The 16558-nt window shown below is 62.6% G+C and overlaps 2 protein-coding genes across 10 annotated transcripts; one reads left to right on the forward strand and one right to left on the reverse strand.

Annotated features, from left to right (window-relative positions):
* Window positions 1–664: 664 nt before the first annotated feature.
* Window positions 665–7793, forward strand: RASL10B (RAS like family 10 member B). Of its 9 annotated transcripts, none has more exons than XR_010615986.1 (5): window positions 665–744; window positions 2598–2918; window positions 5222–5266; window positions 5702–7156; window positions 7237–7793. XR_010615986.1 is itself a non-coding variant. In XM_065694853.1 (5 exons), exons 2-5 carry the CDS (start codon window positions 2703–2705, stop codon window positions 7043–7045), a joined length of 630 nt encoding a protein of 209 aa, XP_065550925.1. In that variant the 5' UTR covers window positions 665–744; window positions 2598–2702; the 3' UTR covers window positions 7046–7793. The 9 variants fall into 9 exon arrangements, 8 of the variants coding, with proteins under 8 accessions (XP_065550925.1, XP_065550928.1, XP_065550922.1 ...); XM_065694853.1 differs by having other exon boundaries at window positions 5142–5266; window positions 5702–5968; window positions 7024–7793; XM_065694856.1 differs by having other exon boundaries at window positions 5702–5968; window positions 7024–7793.
* Window positions 7794–9411: 1618 nt separating this feature from the next.
* Window positions 9412–13782, reverse strand: GAS2L2 (growth arrest specific 2 like 2). The gene is made up of 6 exons (XM_065695056.1): window positions 13425–13782; window positions 12589–12827; window positions 11975–12082; window positions 11303–11399; window positions 10729–10981; window positions 9412–10555 (listed from the first exon to the last, which is right to left on the reverse strand). Exons 1-6 carry the CDS (start codon window positions 13780–13782, stop codon window positions 9412–9414), a joined length of 2199 nt encoding a protein of 732 aa, XP_065551128.1.
* Window positions 13783–16558: the final 2776 nt, after the last annotated feature.

Consider the following 16558-nt stretch of genomic DNA (forward strand, 5'->3'; position numbering starts at 1 on the left):
GGGTGCCCCAAGGAAGTGTCCTTCCCTTGAGTGGGGCCTGGCAGCACCCAGGGACAGCGGCCCAGGGGCTTGGCGCATCGGGGATGAGGGGATGTGCCCGAGAGCACAGGAGCAGCGGTGTCGGAGGAGGGAAGGGCTCCTCGGAGGGGTCCTACCCCCACCTTCAGAGGAGTCTGGCCCCGGGGGGGTCCCACGGATCGGGCATGAGGGCGCAGACACTGCTGGGCGCCGGGGCGGGCAAGGCTGAGGGTGTTGCACCCAGCACACTGCAGGGGGGACATGGGAGGGTCTTCTCCCATCGGCACCTCCCCAGAGCCCCGGGAGAAGCCGCTGTGTCCCTCCTGGCTTCCTGCGACTCGGTCTGGGCATTCCCTGCCTCCTTTCCCGGGCGCTGCCTCCTTCCCTGCCTGGCCACTGCCTGCGTCCCTCCCCGGGCATCCCCTGCATCCCCGCCTGGGCAGAGCCTCCCTTCCCTCCGCGGGCTCTGCCTGCATCACTCCCGAGCATCGCCGCCTGCATCCCCGCCTGAGCGGTGCCTGCCTCCCCCCGGGCGCTGCCTCCGTCGCCGGCGCCGCCCGCCCCGTGCCCCGGCCGGGCTCCCCCGCCGCCGCCCGGCCCCTCGGTATCGCCGCGCCGGGCCGGGCCGGGCCGGGGCTCTGCAGCGGGGCCGCCCGCCCCGCTCCGGGCTCGCCGCATGGCTCCGCCGCCCGCCGGGGCGCCGCCGGCCCGGGCCGCCGCTGCCAGGTACGGGGGGACCCAACGGGGACGGGGACGGGGACGGGGGGACGGGGGCGAAGTTGCCGCTGGGCAGGGCTGGGGCACGGGGGGGAGCCGGGTCCGGAGGGCGGGGGGGGGGGCGCCCAGCGAAAGTTGAGCTCCGGTGCTCCCCGGGTCCCCAACGCCGCCGGCCCGGGGCTGCGTTTGTCCCCGGTATCCCCCGAGCTCCCCCAGCCCCAGCGCGCCGGTGCCGCGGACGCTGCGCTGCCGCCGCGGAGCGCAGCCCCCGGCTGCGGGGTCAGGGCTTGCGGGGGGCAGCGCTTGCCCAAGGTCGCGCCGGGGCCGGGGCCCCCTCCCCGGGGCAGCCGCCCCCTCCCGCGTCCCCACTCCGCGCCTCGGCTTCCCGTGGAGCCGGGCGGGCCGGGATGCGATGCTTTAGGGGGCAAAAGCGTCCTGGGGCCCGCTTGGCTCCTGCGTGGCCCCCGGGTGCCAGCCCGGACGGGGACGGGGTTTTTGGGGTGGCTCAGCCCGCTCCGGGGCGCGGGGTCTCGGCTGTGTCTCCATCCCCCTCCAGCCCCGCACTGGAGCTGGGTTCTGTGGGGCTGTCCCTGCAGCAGAGGGGCCCCGGGCACTGGCAATGACAGTGCTTTCTGCGGGTGGAGAGAGGCTCCAGCAGGGCCGGGGTGGGGGCTGCTGCACCCCGGTGTCCCTATGGAACCACTGCTGGGGCTGGGCTGAGTGGGTCCCCGAGGGCAGCAGCACCCCAGGGATGTTCCCAGCACCATGTGCCATGCATGTGCCGTGGTGCCCAGCCCAGGGCACAAACCTGCTGCTGCCCTGGGGCTGGGTCAGGCCCTGCCAGCCCCAAGCCTTGCTGTGAGGAGGGTGAGGGATGGTGGAACCATGGCCCCGCTTGGGGGCCCGCAGGAAGCCCGGCAATTCCAGCAGCCAGGGCATCCACGTCCAGGCTCTCCTGGGGCAGATACCTCCATCGGGCAGTCAGCACAGGGCGGTTTGAACCCGCTGCTTTCTGCCAGCTCAGGGACCACTGCCCTGTGCTTTGGGGATGGTTTTCAGGGAAAACAGACCAGAGCATCACACGTTGCTGAAAGCATCCACGCTCTGCGATTAAGCACAAGCCGCTTCCTAATGATGGGAGCAGGCAAAAGCAGGACCCAGCCCCTCACCCTCATCGTTTCCATCATAGCCCCTGGTTGGGAACCTGGGGCCAGGGGGTGTTTGAGCTCCTTGACTCTGCTCCTTCATCCTTACGTGTGGGCCATCACCCTGTGCCCCCCCCTGCATGTGTGGCCCTGCCCCGGGTTTCTCTGGCCTCAACACATGCGCCAGCAGCCGTGGGCTCACCCCGTCAGCTGGCTCAGAAATTAGGCTCCATCAAGTTAATTGCCAAACTGCTCAAAGCCTGGAATTAAACATTAAAGCTGTTGCTGCACAGAGCGATCTCCCCCCTGCCCCAGCAAAAGGCAATTCCAGCTGTCCAAGCGGAGCGAAGATGGATTCCCTGGCTTGGGGCAGCACCGGGATGGAGCAGCCAGTGACGGTCCCCATGGATGCTGTGGGATGAGCCCCCAGTGCTGCAGACCCTGAGCCACACAAACCCTTTCCTAGAGGTTTCCTTGCTCTGGTACCAAAAGAGCTGAACAATGGAGCTCCTTCCTGGGCTGGAGTTCACCCAGATCCTTGGCTCTGCAGGGTGGGAGCCCCCGAGGGGGACACTGCAGCACCAAAGCCCCCCCAAAGCCCTGGGGGACGCTGCTGCTCCCCGAGGACAGATCAACCCTTTCCCATTGGAAACGCATCACCTGCAGGTGTGCCCAGGGTGCCTTCGGGATCTGACCGTCTCCTCCTTGGCCTGGCAGTGACAGGGGAGATGCATCCTGAATGGGGCTGAGCCCCCCTGCGTGGGAATATGCAGCCTCGGCACCGCGGGGGCAGCAGCAGGGCAGCGGCCGGCGCGCGGCGGCATGGTGGCAACGGTCAAGATCGCCGTGCTGGGAGCGCAGGGCGTGGGCAAGAGTGCCATAGTGCGGCAGTTCCTCTACAACGAGTTCAGCGAGGTCTGCGTGCCCACCACGGCCCGGCGCGTCTACCTGCCCGCCGTCGTCATGAACGGCCACGTCCACGACCTGCAGATCATGGACTTCCCCCCCATCACCGCCTTCCCCGTCAACACCCTGCAGGTAGGGACGGGGCCTCTGCGGTGGGGTTGACCTCTATGGGGTTTGCTGTAGAATCACGTGGATCCCGGCTCTTTCTCTTCAGGGGATGCTTCTCCCTGTGGTTGCTGGCGTGAGGGATCGCGTCCTCGTGGCTATTGGCTGAGCGGGCCCGGGATAATGTGTCTTTTAAGGCTTTCTCGCCTAAAATGATGGCAAACGTGGGAGGGATGGTGCTCCTCTGACGATGCCCGTGGTCCCATCCAGCTGGGGGATGGATCCCAGTCAGAGCTGGCACCAGCAAAGGGCCGGGGGAGCACGGCCAGAGCATTCGGGAGAGAACCAGGGGTTCCTGGAGATCCAGACCCCGATGCATGCACTGCCCTTGCAGCTAGAGCAGGGCTGCACGTCCCCTCCTGGTGTGATTGTCACCCCCCCATCTCCTGAGCACTGAGCCCACCAGCACCTCCTCAAGCCCCCCTTAGGTGCTTTCAGAACAGCCCCAAGAGGCTGCGTGGGGTCAGAAAGCATTGCCACCAGTGCTGCTTCAAGGGGGTTTAACGGGGAAGAAGGGGATTTTAGGCTCCAGCCACAGCCACATCCCAGGCGCACAAGTTGTGCCACTGCTGGGGGGAAGGAAGCTGTGGCTGGAGGGCAATGGGGCACCTCCACAGGAGCTGGGCTCTCCTATATGCAGTCAGTACAATGACATCACTCCAGTGCCCCATGGGGATGGGGTTACGGGGCCTTGTAGTGCTCCTGCCCTGGGCTGTCAGATGCGAGGTGAAGTGGGAGCTCCAGGGGCCAGGAGGAGGTTTAGGATTAATCGGTGTGTGCAGGGAATGAAAGGTCAGCGCGAGGGACAGCCCGCAACAGCAAAGGGTGATGGACTGACACGGCCGCCACGCTGCCACACTCCATTAACTCCCTGCCTCGCTGTGCTCGAGAGGACGCAGGCGGTGGGGACAGATGGAGGTTTCCCGGGAAGAGAGGCCGGGCACAGGGATGGCTCCAAGGGGAAAGAAGAGGATTGCGGTGGGGGATACGGCTCTGCTCGCTGGGAGGCTCCATGCATCCCTGCGGGGATGTGCTGGGAGAGGAGCAGGAGCTGGTGGCTTCCCAACATCCCGCTCCCATATGGGACCCTCCTCCAGCCTTGAGTATCCTGGAAAACCTGCCCACACAAGGAAAGCCGTCCCGACACCACAGCGCTGGAGCAAGCTGCACCCCGGAGTGGTGGAATAGCTGCAATTTATGGATCTCCCAGGTGTATCGGGACTGAGAGGCGCTGCTGCTCCATCCGCCTGCATCGCTGTGACACTGAGCACAGCATCTCCTGCCCTCCGTGTCCCAGCTCCTTCCCCTGCTGCGGTCTGTGATGGAGACCAACCTGCACCCGAAACTTTCCTCTCCCCAGTTCCCTTCAGTCCTAGGTCTTGCTTTGCATCATCCCAATGATAAACTCAGCAAGGGATGATTCATGGTACCAAAGAGGTTTGCTCAGGAGAAGCGATGCCTTTCCTCCTTGGTGCATCTCCAGTGGTGCTCAGGAGGGTTTGTGGTGCTGTCAGCATGGGCTGCCATTCCCGGCACTGCTGCTGCACTGGGAAAGTGGCTGGAAGTGGGACAGATCCTATAGCAAGGAAAAAATAATCCTGCTATTTCTGGCAACCCAAAGCTTCCCTGCCAGCGTATTCCTTACAGCTCCACACTGGGGCTGTGGAGAGGCCACCCCTGCCTGCCTCTTCCCCAGCTCCCAGTCCCACAGACCCCACAGCAGCCACTGCTCCTCTCCTGTCCCCATGTCCCCTCCAAACAGCCCTGCTGTCACCTTCCCCCTCTGAGCCACACGGATGGGGATGCATCCTCAGCATCCTCCTCGCCTGCCCTGCCTGCAAGCCAGGGTGCATCCCTGGTTAACTACAGCTCTGGAGGATGAAGCTTTCACATCCAGGGCAAGGGGTGCATTCAGCCCTGCTCCCAGCTCACCTCTGGACCACTGGGCATCGATCCTTGCTCAAGAGAGGAATTAGGGCTGCAAATCCCATTTGCTCTCCTACGGATTACTGAGGGGAAGAAGGGATCTCTGGAGATGGGGTGGCTGAAGGGCTGTGGGGGGCATTGCAGGGATGGGTGAGGGCAGAGCAGAGGTGAGATGGGTGCTGGAGAGCGGGCACCCAGTGCGGGGCATCCCCCAGGCATGGTACTGGGGCTGAGCCAGGATTGATCCCTCTCTGCACCTTGCAGGAGTGGGCGGACGTGTGTTGCAGGGGGCTCCGGAGCGTCCATGCCTACATCCTGGTCTATGACATCTGTTGCTTTGACAGCTTCGAGTACATCAAAACCATCCGCCAGCAGATCCTGGAGACGAGGTAGGGATGCATCCCCCCGCAGCGCAGTGCTTCCCTGCTCTTGGCATTGGGGATGCGATACTACAGGCCGGGACAAAGCCCCTCTGCGGGGCTGGGAGCCCTGAAGCAAAACTGGACATGAGGGCAGAAGGAGCTGGGTGAGGCTTGGAGCAACCTGGCCTAGTGGAAGGTGTCCCTGCCCATGGAACTGGATGTGCTTTAGGTCCCTTCCAACCCAAAGTCTGCGATTCTATGACCCCGGGCAGGTATCACCTGTGGGTGAGGGCAGAAAGCAACTGGGGCTGACACAATGTGGGGCTGGCCACGAAGAGGGATGAGGCAAGAGGAGTCACATCCCTCTTGCCAAGGCAAAGCCAAGAGCTGGTTTGGGATGGGTTGGGGTCCGCGGGCCCATCATCACCCTGTGCCCTGTCCCCTTCTGCGTTCCCTCCGCAGGGTCATCGGCACATCGGAGACACCCATCATCATCGTGGGCAACAAGCGGGACCTGCAGCGGGGCCGGGTGATCCCGCGCTGGAACGTCTCCAACCTGGTGAAGAAGACGTGGAAGTGCGGCTACATCGAGTGCTCGGCCAAGTACAACTGGCACATCCTGCTGCTCTTCAGCGAGCTGCTCAAGAGCGTGGGCTGCGCCCGCTGCAAGCACGTCCACACCACCATCCGCTTCCAGGGCGCCCTGCGCAGGAACCGATGCACCATCATGTGAGCCCCCCCGGCCCCCGTGGACCCCTCTGGCCGTGCCATTGTGGCCACCCATCCCTGGGGACCGCGGCTCCCCGGTGTCACCACTCGATGGAGGTGATGCTGTGGTGGAAGCGGTGCTGGAGGCACCTCGGGGTTTGCTTCCCTGCCAGCGCTGGTACCCTGCGGTGACATATGGGGACAGTGCACCTCGGACAGGGTGATGCCATGGGCAGGAGGGTGGCCGGGATGCCTGGAGAGAGCAAGGGGTGAGGGAGGACCATGGTTAAACTGAGCCCTCCCCAAGCCTCCGGCACTCGGGGTCAAAGCTGTCCTGGGGGGGTGATGTGTCTCTGCTGTGCCTGATGTGCTGCATGGCACGGGGGGGTAAAGGAGATGCCTCAGGTGGTACCCAGAGGCTGGCTGTTGGGTCCATCCTTCCCTGGCATCTGCTGCCTGCCATCACCTGCCTCCTGGAAGGGAATTGCCCGGTGCCTGTGTCCCAGCGCGGCTCCATCCCTGGGGCACGGTGGAGCTGGGAGTGCCCCCTTCAAGACTGGGGTTTCTCTCCTAAGGGCAGAGCAGCCTCCAGCAAGAGGCCGGGTCACAGGGGCTCTCTTTTGGCTCGCTTGGGTCAGATTTCCAGGTGGAATTTCTGGATGAAAGCAAGAATGGGAGGGGAGGAAATCACTAAACTACAGCCCCCATCCTGCCCCTTACATCCCATGGGTGCTGCGTGCTGCTTCCCCAGGGCCTCGAGTCCCCCTTCTGCCCCGGTTCAGCCAAGGAAGGCTCCTCCTCCCCACGGCCTGTGGAACACCAAATAACCCCGGAATGCTGCTTGCCGGGCAGGTCACCCCTCCGCTACCTCGTGTCCCGGGCTCAGCGGGACCCATCCACCCTCCGGTGTCCCCAGGGCAGCCCCTCACTCCATCACCCTACACCGGCTTTCCCATCGGGATGCTCGCCTCCATCCGTGTGGGATGGCAGCGGGGCGACGGCATCCTCCAAAGCAATAGGGACCTGGACTTTGATTTCCAGTTGCGTTCCTTTTTTTTCCTGTCTATCCCTAATAGGAAATCGAGGCCTCGTTATTAGGTTTTAATCTTCCAGCTTGTTCTACTCCACATTGAAGCTCATCCTTGTCTTGTCCTGCACAAGGTGCCAAGGGCAGCTCCTGTTAGGAAATGGTGCTGGGAGGATGCGCAGGTGAGGTGTTTGTTGTGGTGCCTCCTTCTCGGCTGCTCCCTTCGAGACATGGAGAGGTGCATCCTCACGTCCCAAAGCAGGATGTGAGGCTGGGATGTGGTCCATGGATGTGATCCGCGTCAGTGCTTTCTGGTGTGGCAGAGGCGATGCAGGTGATCAGCAGTGCTCTGGCAGAGGACACCAGCTCCATCTCTTCCCCCACTCCAGGTTCCCATCTCACAGCAGCACCGCTGTGCTCCGGGGGGCACTCAGTGCATTTCATACCCCGTGCGCTGCCCTGCAGCCCAGTGCTGTGGGGTTTGGGGTCACCCTGCTCCTCCTTCCCACCCCCGGCACCCAAACCCCATTCCCCTTGCTCCAAAATGGTAAAATAAGGGAAAACCAAGAGAAAAGGCGGTGGAGGAACGCAGCGGCTCGAGCGCCGCGGCCGGAGGCAGGCAGTGGCACTCATCCCCATCCCTCGCCTTCACGGCAAACCGGCTGAGGCCCCCGGCCTCATCCCGTCAGGATTTATGGACACGTGTAAGTCCACGTTATCGGTCTCTGGTTGGCTTTACCCCTCCAAATTGTCTGAGAAGGAAACTCCTTGGTAAATGCTGATAATAAAGCATTTCTGAAGTGCTCCGATGTACACATATCAACGACTAAACCAATACATTGTTTGTTATAACCCTGTAGCCTGCAGTTTATAGCACAATTAGTTACCGGTTTTTATAGCATCTCTTTAGTATTTTGGAGAAAAAGAAAGAAAAAGAAAACGTTATAAATATAATTGTTATATTCTATTGCACTTTATAGACAAAGTTATATTAGTAATAACAACTCACTGCTTTGACAGCATTTCCCAGCTCCCGAGAAAAAGAGGGCTACAAAGAGCTACTTTCCCAGGAGGAGGGAGGATGTGGGGGGTAACCCCCATGGAAACCAGGGCTGGGAGGCCTGGAGCATCCCAGGCCAGCAGGGATCAGAGCAGCAGCTACAAGAACCCTGCTCCTTGCCCTTTAACACAAAGCCACCCTGCTCCTGCTTAAACCAACCTGCTCCTGAGCCTGGCAGAGCCTGAGGATGTCCCCACCGCTGTCCCCAGGGTGGTGATGGGTGCGCGTGGTGCCTGGGCTCGGGCCGGCCCAGCGAGGATGCTTCTCTCTCCTCCTCCTCCTCCCGTCCCGGTGAGTGTCCCGGTTGCCTGGACTTGGCTTTCCTTTTCCCCCTGGACCCCTTGTTGGAGATCCCGGAGGTGCCTGCACCGCCTGTAACGCCCTGCGCTCCCTTATTTGAAATGGAATTAAAAATCAGGTCTGTCCCCTTGTTCTGTACCCGCCTCGCTGCTCTTTGCCCAGGTGCCGCTGTTGCAGCTCTCCTACGCGAGGCAATGAGCCAGGGAGGGGGAATTGGCCTCTCCCCTGCCAAAGGAGCAGTTTTGCCAGCAGCGTTGGCATCCGCGGGACCCCAGCGCCGCTCCTCTGCAGGGGTGTGGGTCTGGCTTAGTCCTCTCTTGGAACATGGGGCTCTTCTGGCCCCTATGGGGCTCTCGGAGGGATGCTTGCTGTGCACGCACAGCAGGAATTCCCTTTGCCATGCCCCCCCATCAGGATCATCCCCTGTGCCTCCCCACCCATAGGGAAAAGATGCTGGAACAGAAGAGCTTTGGTATGTCTCTATTGCACAAACACGGCCGGGTCCATGGCTGCAGGCGATGACCCCTGGTGACAGCCACCATGCTGACCATCACCACCAAAGTGACCACTGGCCCCCCCGGGTCTCCCACTGTAAAGAAGCCCACGGGGCTCAGCAAGGGTCACTCTTCCGAACACACACACCCCCCTGCCCTCCAGTCTTTAAGGCTCTTGGTGCTGTAAGAGGTTTGTTAATCCTGTTGTACAGATGGGGAAGGCTGAGGTATGAGGTGGTCTGCGCGCCTGGATGCTGGGTGCGAGGTGTCCCCACTTTATGGGGACACCATAGTGGCCAGCTGCACCCCTCTTCCCTGCAGAAGGTGCCTCATTCTCTCAACCTGGGGCTTGGATTTTTCCACCCAAAACCAGCACAAGAGAGCCTGCTGAGAAGGAGAATTAGGGTGCTCCACAACCAGCTCCAAGGGGAAGGAGAGGGTGCAGCTCCAAAAAGCAATGGGGGGACCCCTCGGGTGTCCTGGGAGCAAACCCATCCTTCCCACACCAACTTCGGGTACCACAGCTCCAGCTTCAGCATCACTTAGGACAAGTATGGGGTCCAACCCTGCTGAAACCTGGGGGTCAGACCCACGCCTCCTCATCATCCTCGGTCAGCCAGGCACCGCTGTCAGCCAGCGATGGCTTGGCCATGGGCCGGGTGCTGCTGGGCTGGGGGGGCCGGGGGAGCCCCGTGGGGCGATGCTGACCCCGGGGGGCTGGCGGCCGCTGCCCCATTGGGGTGGGGATGCGCGAGGGCCGCTTGCCTGGCCTGTGGTCCCTCCGGGGACGCACCTTGGGCCGCAGCTTCAGCTTGTAGATGGAGGGCACGCGTTCGGGCTTCTTCAGGCACCGCCGGGGCTTGGGGACGCTGCTGGCCCTGGCCACCCGCGGGGTCTGGGCCCCCAGTCCTGACCCCTCTGCCTGCCCCCCATCCGGGGGCACAGTGGGCTGTGGGGCAGCTTGTGGGACCATGCTGGGGACCCAGCTCCCCGCAGGGCGCAGGGGCTGGTGCCCACGGGTGAGCTCCTCCACTACCTTGTCATAGCCAGGGGGCTGCGCGTGCCCCTGGCATCCCTGCATCCCCTCACTCCCCCTACCAGGACCACAGGCACCCCCCGGTTCATCCACCAGCTCCTCAGCATCCCCAGCCCTCGGGCTCGGGGCTGGGTGGCACTGCTGGGGTGCACAGCCCTTGCACCCTGGGGTGGGGGGCCGGCAGGAGGCCGGGCTGGCTTTGGCAGGGGGGTTAACGCTGCTGTCCTGTTTTGGAGGCTGGCTGGAGGGGGTTCGGGGTGACAAGGGCTGAGCCCGGCCGGGGGCTCCCCATCTCCCTTCCCGCGGGCTCTGTGGGTCACCCTGGTGCGGGGAAGGGGCATGGACCTTGATGGGGCTGCGGGCACGGGGGTGCAACACAGCAGGGACCCCCCCTTCCTGTGGCCTGGCTGCCTCCACAGGCAGTTTCCCCCCTTGCTGGGTGGGTTTTGGGGGTGCTGGTGCCAGCCGGGTGCTGGGTGCCCTGGGCCTGCCCCGTGCTGGTGCCATGGGCGATTTCAGTGGGGTGCTCCCATGCGGTGCCCTGTGCCCCCCCACGCTGCCCTGCGTGCTGGGGGCTACACGGGAAGGGGTGGGTGCCCTGCTCGGCACCCTGCAGGCAGAGCTGGGTCGAGCGGGTGACCTGGATGGTGGCGGTTGCCGTCCCAGAGGGGGAGCCGATGGCTCTCGTGTCCTGCAAGAGGAAAGAGGGGAGAGCGGCTGGGGAGCTGCTGCATCCCCCGCCCCGGCCTCCATCGCACCCGGCGCTGGGCACCTCCAGAAGGGAGAGGGAAAGGGGCTCACGGATGTGAGGAAAACCGCTCAGAGCGGATGGTTCGGGGCTCGAAGCATCCCTGCGTCACTCACCTGCCCGAAGGGACCCTCTGGGGCTGCTCCCGGCTGCGGCTGGCACCCACCGGGTGACCTGAGCCCTCCGGAGAAGGGGGACTCTGGCCGGGGGGGACTCGGGCCCCCCATGTGACAGGGGGCAGGGGGCTCTGCGAGCGGCTGACCAGCACGGTGGGCTGGGGCTGGCCGCGGCCCTTGGAGGCTGGGCACAGCCTCACCTCGTGCTGCACTTGCTGCTGCGGGCTCCTGCTCTTCAAGGCTTGTTTGTGAGCTGTAGGGAGAACAACGTGGGCTCGGCACTGCTGCCCGTGCACCCACCCCCTGGTGCAGCACCCCCCCACCCCACCCCAGCCGCTGCTCAGCATCCGGCCCCTCCGGGATGCTCCCTGCAAAGGGGCTTTTGGGGACCGGCTCCATCCCTCAGCCTGCCGTGACCTCTAGCGGCCACCGAAGCCAGCGAGAGTCCCCGCAGCCAGGCGAAGCAGCGGGGCAGGGCAGGAACGAAGCCTCTCCCCCTCTGTTAAAAGGGACCCAGACCCACGGCGGACCCCCCCCTAACCGCGGCCGCAGGTCTGGGGATGCAGGGACTCACAGAGCGAGGTGCAGCGGCACGGGTCGTGCTTGTCCAGGTAATGCTCCAGCGTGTCCCAGCCGCCCCCGACCCGCACCATGACGTGCTCCCGCAGGATCTGCATGGGATGCCGTGTGCTGCGAGACCCGCTGGGACCCCCACCTCCGTACAGAGCCTGCTGAGCCGGGCTTTGAGGGCTCTGGGCTTGCTCTAAGTGCCACCGGGTCTCCCAAAGGATACAGCTTCACCCCTGGCCCTGTGCACTGAAGCGGGGGGGGGGGAGTGAGGGGTTGGGGGGAGTGGAAGGGGGGGACTCAGCTCCCGCTGCCATCCCAATGGGCACATTTCATCACCCCGAGGAGAGTGGGGAGCCTTGTGGAAAACCTCGCTCCACCATCACGTGCGGAGCCCTTTGGGATGGATCCAGGCAGGGATGGAGCATCCCAGTGTTCCCCTTGCTGGGTAAGACCTGGCTCTGGTTGGAATGGCAGGTTTTGCCCTGTGCACATGGGTGGTTATATCCATGCAAACACGTACTGCAGGGCTGAGCTTCCCTGCTGCCCAGCTTTGGGGATCACAGTCAAAACCCACACATTGACCTCATGTTGGGGTGGATTATGGAAGAGGCTTTGTGGCAGCAGAGCAAGATTCCTGGTGCCTGCGCCCTAAAAGCACGGGGCCCAGCAGACTCACCCGGACAAAGATGAGGGTGTCAGAGTCACCCACACGGTATTTCCCTTCAGATATCTTGATCATCGGGAACTGGATGGGGCAGGTACAGCGGCTCACCAGGTGCTGAACCTGCAGGCACCAGCGATAGGTCCTCATCATGGTCACTGGGAAAGGTCCTGGGGTGGACATCCGCACCCATCTCCATCCCCATCACCATCCCCATCTCCATCTCCATCTCTCCATCTGTCTCCATCTCCACCTCCACCCATCTCCATCTCTACCCATCTTCATCCCCATCCCGATCGCCATCCCCACCCTACCCATCTCCATCTCCATCCCCATCCCCATCCCCATCCCCATTGCTATCCCCATCCACATCTCCATCTCCATCTCCATCTCCATCTCCATCTCCATCTCCATCTATCTCTGTCTCCATCGCCATCTTCACCTCCACCCATCTCCATCTCTATCCCCATCCCCATCGCCGTGCCCTTCCCCACCCATCTCCGTCACCACCTCCACCCATCTCCATCTCCATTGCCCTACACTTCCCCATCCATCTCCATCTCTGTCTCCACCCATCCCCATCCCTATCCCCATCCCCATCCCCATCCCACTCCCTGCCCCTCCAATACCATCTGGTCGAGGTTGTGGAGGTCCCGTGGTTTCCGGGGGGGCCGGGGCAGGGGGGTGTCTGCTGGTGGCAGGTCCAGCTCCTGCCGCAGCTCCTCCTCGATCTCCTGCTCCATCTGCACGAGGGTCGGGGCGCGCATCCCGAAGCGGGCAGCACGGCGCGCCAGCTCCAGCAGGCACAGCACAAAGTTCTTCTCGTTCTTCCTCAGCACCAGGTCCTCCGTCTCGAACATCAGCACGTCTGGGGCAGGGCAGGCTGGGCTGAGCCGGGGCCGGTGCGTGGGGATGGGGACAAAGGGGATATGGGGCACAGGCGGAGTCAAAATCCACCTGAAGGGATGTTATTCCCTGAAGCCATCCCCCTAGGAATGGTCCAATGAGAGCTGGGGTGAAGAGCCTTCTCCTTGAGCATCCACAAGTGAAATCACTGTGGCTCTCTCATGGCATCCCCAAGCCTCAAAGCCCCGTGTGCAGAGGATGAGTCACTCCATGCCTATGCTTTTCCCAGGCGTGCACCAGTGGTGGGGACAGGGTGACAGACCCTTTGCTCAGAGCCAGGACTGCTCCTGATGGGATCACCTTGGGATCATGCCGTAGCACGCATCCTTTACCAGTCCACCCTTCCAGCACACACTCGCACCCAAGCAAACACACCATCTGAGTGCCAGCACCCTGCTGCCAAGCCTGGAGGAGCTTGTGCAAGAAATCCCAGCTCTGGGACCTGTGCCCATGGTGCTGGGTGGCACTGGCTTTATGGGATGCATGGGAAAACACACAGGGTGATGCCAGGAGCGGCCACAGGGGGATCACACCAGTCATGGTCAGCCTGGCACCTTACCTTTAATATCCATCTCCTTCCTGCACCACTGGATGAAGTTGGAGACGTTGTCCCTGGCCTGGAAGGTGCCGGGCTGTGCTGCCAGGTTGCAGGCGACACCGGCAGCGGGCAGGCGGAGGTGCTGGGCTGCACCGGGACAGGCACGGGAGAACTCCCCGGCCACGTGGGTGACGTTGTTGGCATGGGAGCAGAGCACGGAGCCCGTCTCCAGCACCTCCACGAAGGTGCCCACCTCGATGTCCAGGTCATAGAGCTCCTTCAGCCACTCGGCCAGGTCCTCCTTCATGGCATAGAGGTACTGCTCGCTGGACCGGTAGGGACGGATGCTCCGCACCGCCGGGCACGGCGGCCCCCACATTTTGCCATAAGACTGGGAGGAGATGGAAGGGAAGGGGTGATGGGGACACGGGTGGTGCGGACACGGGTGATGGGGACGTGTCCCCAGCCCACCTCCCCACCAGCCACACTCACTCGGTGCCGCTCGCTCTCTGCCACCAGGGATGGTGACGCCGTTGTCCCGGTGGTGTCAGGAGCCCTTCTGGGGTCCGAGGGCTGTAAAGCAGCGTGGGGAAAGGAAATCACCCTGCTGGGCAGTGGGTGTTTTGTTTCCTTCCCGAGTGCTGCTCCCTTCTCCTTGGTGACAAGGGACCGGCTGCAAACACTCCCCGTTAACCCTTCAGCGCCTGCTCCTTCTTCCCCAGCCACCCCAGGGCTGGATTTCCCCGTGGACCCGGGGCAGGAGGCAGTTAGGGAGCAGCTCCTCAGCATCCCGAGTTGCTCACTACCAAAAGAGGGGGGATTTTCCCCCTTCGTGCCACCCTTGCACCCACCTGCAGGATCTGGGGGCCCTCCAAGATGCATCTTCAGGGCTTGGTACCCTGAATTACAGCCCTGAGGCACTCACACTTTTGCATCCATTTCAGAAGCTCAGACACAGCTGAGATGCCACCGAGTGCTGTGCAAGCCCAAACACGCCGTGGTGAGGAGCCAACCCAAGCAGGGCTGACACTGAGCAGGGCTCCCTCCTCTCTAGATGGGGTGCCCAGAGGCTGAGCTCTGTGCAAGTCCAGTGTGAGGACCTGATCACATCATGGGGGTGATGCTCAGACCGGTCCCTCTGCATCCCTCCTGTCTGCACAGCAGCACCAGGAGCTGGAAAGCCAAACGCTGAAGCAAGAGCTTCCCAAAGCAGTGAGGACCAGGGCAGAGATGCCTCGGAGGGAGCTGATCCTGATGGAGACACCACTGCCACGGATTGCTCTGCGCTTTCCACCAAGACACGGAGCAAGGACTGAGAGCTGAGCAGTCCCGGACCCCTCTGCTCCCCCTCCATCAGCTCCTCCCAGCCACAACCCCCCAGGCTGATCACAGCATCTTCACTTACTTACCCCCATCATTTGCTTTCATCTCCTGATAAAAAGGCCAGTGGTTTTGTTCAGGTTTAGGTGCCAATCCCTGTGCTTGAACTCAGGATGATCCCTTGATGCCGCTGCAGGCGACAGACAGGTCTTGTCACGCCCAAAGGCTGGGGACCAGAGCAGGTCCCTGCAAGGACCAGCTCCCATTGCCTGAGGGCTCAGCCCTTTGTGGGAGCTGCAAATCACAGCACAAACGCACCAGTCCTCTCCCCCAGACCTCTTTCTGAGAAGCAGATCCGTACAATGAGCATGAGGGGGGTTGTCTGCATCCCACCCTTGGGGTTTCTCTGCACTGTGATCCCCTGCAAGCTTCATCCCAAATTGCCCATGACAGCGAGGTCTGCAGCAGAAGCCGAGCTCCTCCATGGCTAGTGTGATTCCAAGAGCTGGGGCTTTAAGAGAATGACTCCATGGATGAGTGGGCACTGCTGGGAATGTTGGAGATCCTCTCCCTAACCCAGAGCTGCCCAGCACCCAGGTACTTCTGCAAACAAACCCACCGAGGATGTGCTTGACCTTGGGATTGAAATGGGGCCTCCCATGGGCTTGGGGGTTTCTTGCTGTGTCCAGGGCCCCATCCTCTCCCTGGAGGATGCTCACTTCAGATACCCATCCGGCCAGTGTCATTTTGGGGGAGGAAATGCAAGAATCCCAGCTATTCCCGGGGCTGGGAATGCACGGAGGCCGGAGGAGTCTGTGCCCAACATGTGCTAGGGAGCCCAGCAGCAGAAAAGGACACGGGTGAAGCAGGATTTTCAACCAGTGGGGCTGACTGCATGGCTCAGGATGCGCGTCCATCTCCCACAGGTCCCCCCATCCTTGTGGGGTTCAGGCAATGCAGCAGTCACCCCATTGCTCAGCATTGCCCGTGACCACAAGGCATCCTGACAGCACAGAGCCCCTGGAAACACTCAAGCAAGCAAGGGAAGAAAAGGAAACCCCCAAACCAGGAGAGCATCAGGATTCCTCAGGAAGCCCCAGCCCAGCACCCTGCCTGGGGCAAGGCAGCTCCTGCATTCCCGGTGGGAAGGTCCAGGGTGGGAGAGGGCAAGCAGAGGATGCTCAGAGCTGCTGGCACTGGGAGGGGATGCTGCCATGGCCCCCAGCACAGCACCCTAACACAGCAGGACCAGCCACAGCCCTGTGCCGAAGCAGGGCACCCAGTGCTGGGGCAGAGTCCTGGGCGAACCATCAGCGAACCATCAGCCCAGCATGGTAAAACCCCCTAAATCCCTCAAATCAAAGCACACCATGCAGCAGAGCCCCGGCTCAGCACCGATGGTCGGTGACACTGAATTCAAGCCCTGGGGACCTGACACTCCCCCACCAGACAGAGTCATCTCCATTGGGAGACAATGGCCCTTTGCAGACGTGACCGGTGACTCGGTGCGCAGGAGCCAGCAGCGTTTCCAGGTGGGGAACCTGCTTTGGGAAAGGAATGAGGACTGTGCAGCCGGGCTGTCCTCACGAGCGTGCACGGACACGTCCGTCTGTCCTCCTCCCCAGTGCTGTGTCAGTTATTCACAGCCAACTGTGGCACGGGACTCAAAGGCGGGCTGATCCCGTCTGCTGCAGATGGAGGACAGACACTTTCTCTGCACACAAGAAAGGCTGCCAGGTCAGCACAGCCCTTGTTAGACACCCAAGAACCCACCCATCATAAAGCCCGGCTGCAGTGCTCCTGCTGCCTGTGAGTGCCATGGTCAGCAGCTCAGC

This window comes from Lathamus discolor, chromosome 14 (assembly GCF_037157495.1).
Source record: "Lathamus discolor isolate bLatDis1 chromosome 14, bLatDis1.hap1, whole genome shotgun sequence".
NCBI classification, from domain to species: Eukaryota; Metazoa; Chordata; class Aves; order Psittaciformes; family Psittacidae; genus Lathamus; species Lathamus discolor.